Source organism: Propithecus coquereli, unplaced genomic scaffold, assembly GCF_000956105.1.
Source record: "Propithecus coquereli isolate 6110/MARCELLA unplaced genomic scaffold, Pcoq_1.0 Scaffold119, whole genome shotgun sequence".
NCBI lineage: Eukaryota > Metazoa > Chordata > Mammalia > Primates > Indriidae > Propithecus > Propithecus coquereli.
Genome location: NW_012135969.1, coordinates 374901 through 376108, shown reverse-complemented (window position 1 = coordinate 376108; position 1208 = coordinate 374901). Strand labels below are relative to the sequence as shown.

Below are 1208 nucleotides of genomic sequence, written 5' to 3'. Positions count from 1 at the left end.
CTATCTCTTTGAATGGCATCCTGAGCCACACTTTTTCTCTGAGCACAAGTTTATGTTAATAGACATTGCTCCATTCCTTTGGCCTTGGGTATCAATAGGGTATTTGACAAATGCATTTAAAAACAAACATGGAGATTGAAAGGACCTAGCTTTGTGCCACTTCCCCACTCCCAAAATGTTTTTGTGTGTCTTTGTAGCTTTTTCAGATCAACTTTTTTCTGTTTTTAATAGGAACCAGATGATAGAGTTTTTCTAACTTCCAAGTTGCCTAAAGATAGCAAACAGGAAACATGTCCAGCTCAGGTCCAAGGTCCTGGGACAAGGAAGCTTACCAAAGGAAAAAGGTAACGTTACTGTAGTCTTCAGTGTTTACAATCTGTTTGCAAAGAGATTTGAAAAGTAGTAAGGGGTATACTCTCCAAATTTAGCTGTGAAGACCAGTATGAAATATTTGTTAAGACATGTATTGTAGTTATTTTAAACTAAGTAATATATACCTGGCTACTGAAGTGTCATATGGTCACTTATTACAGAAATGAAAACAGAGGTGCAGCCTTATCCTGGGATTCTCCTTCCCCCCAGAGGCCAAGAAAGAGGTTAACAGAACAAGAATTACATGCAGTATCAGAGAAACTCTCTCAGCGGCTCTCGGAACTAGATTGGGCAAGTCTTGTGTTTTTTAATCTATATTGAGATTGCTGTGGGTTAGTGTGCATTTAAAGTGATGTCACCATTGAAGGTGAAGTGTTAGAAGATGAATTGTGTCTTAGTTAATGTGAAAATGTTCCATAAGTCAGGCAGGTAGGACATGAAAAATGATCTCTTAGCCTTTCATGATTTAACCAAATTTGGTACAGATTTATCCAAATTTTATTGAATTCTGATGAAAACTAAATCATTTGATATGAATGATTATGCTAAACCATTTATTTTTAGATGTACCTATAGTTTCCCTTTGTCACTAAAGACAAATGTGGTATAAAATGGGTAGATCACTTATTCTCACAAAATACGCTATTACAGTTTTGGGTTGTTACTGAATGAATTTATTAAATCTCTGTGTTTTACTCTACAGTTTATTGAAACTGAGTAGTCCATAGCCCTGATATATACTCTTTAAAAATTAGGCTGGGTGCAGTGGCTCATGCCTGTTATCCCAGCACTTTGGGAGGTTGAGTCAGGAGTATTGCTTGAGCCTAGGAGTTAAA

At 36.6% G+C, this 1208-nt stretch overlaps 1 protein-coding gene across 1 annotated transcript in view; it reads left to right on the top strand.

Annotated features, from left to right (window-relative positions):
- Positions 1-1208, top strand: part of CEP95 (centrosomal protein 95kDa) — a 37337-nt gene that overhangs the window by 17586 nt on the left and 18543 nt on the right. The window contains exon 4 of the mRNA XM_012659534.1: positions 583-596. Within this exon, the coding sequence (XP_012514988.1) occupies positions 583-596 (14 nt within the window). The remainder of the gene's footprint in view (positions 1-582; positions 597-1208) is intronic.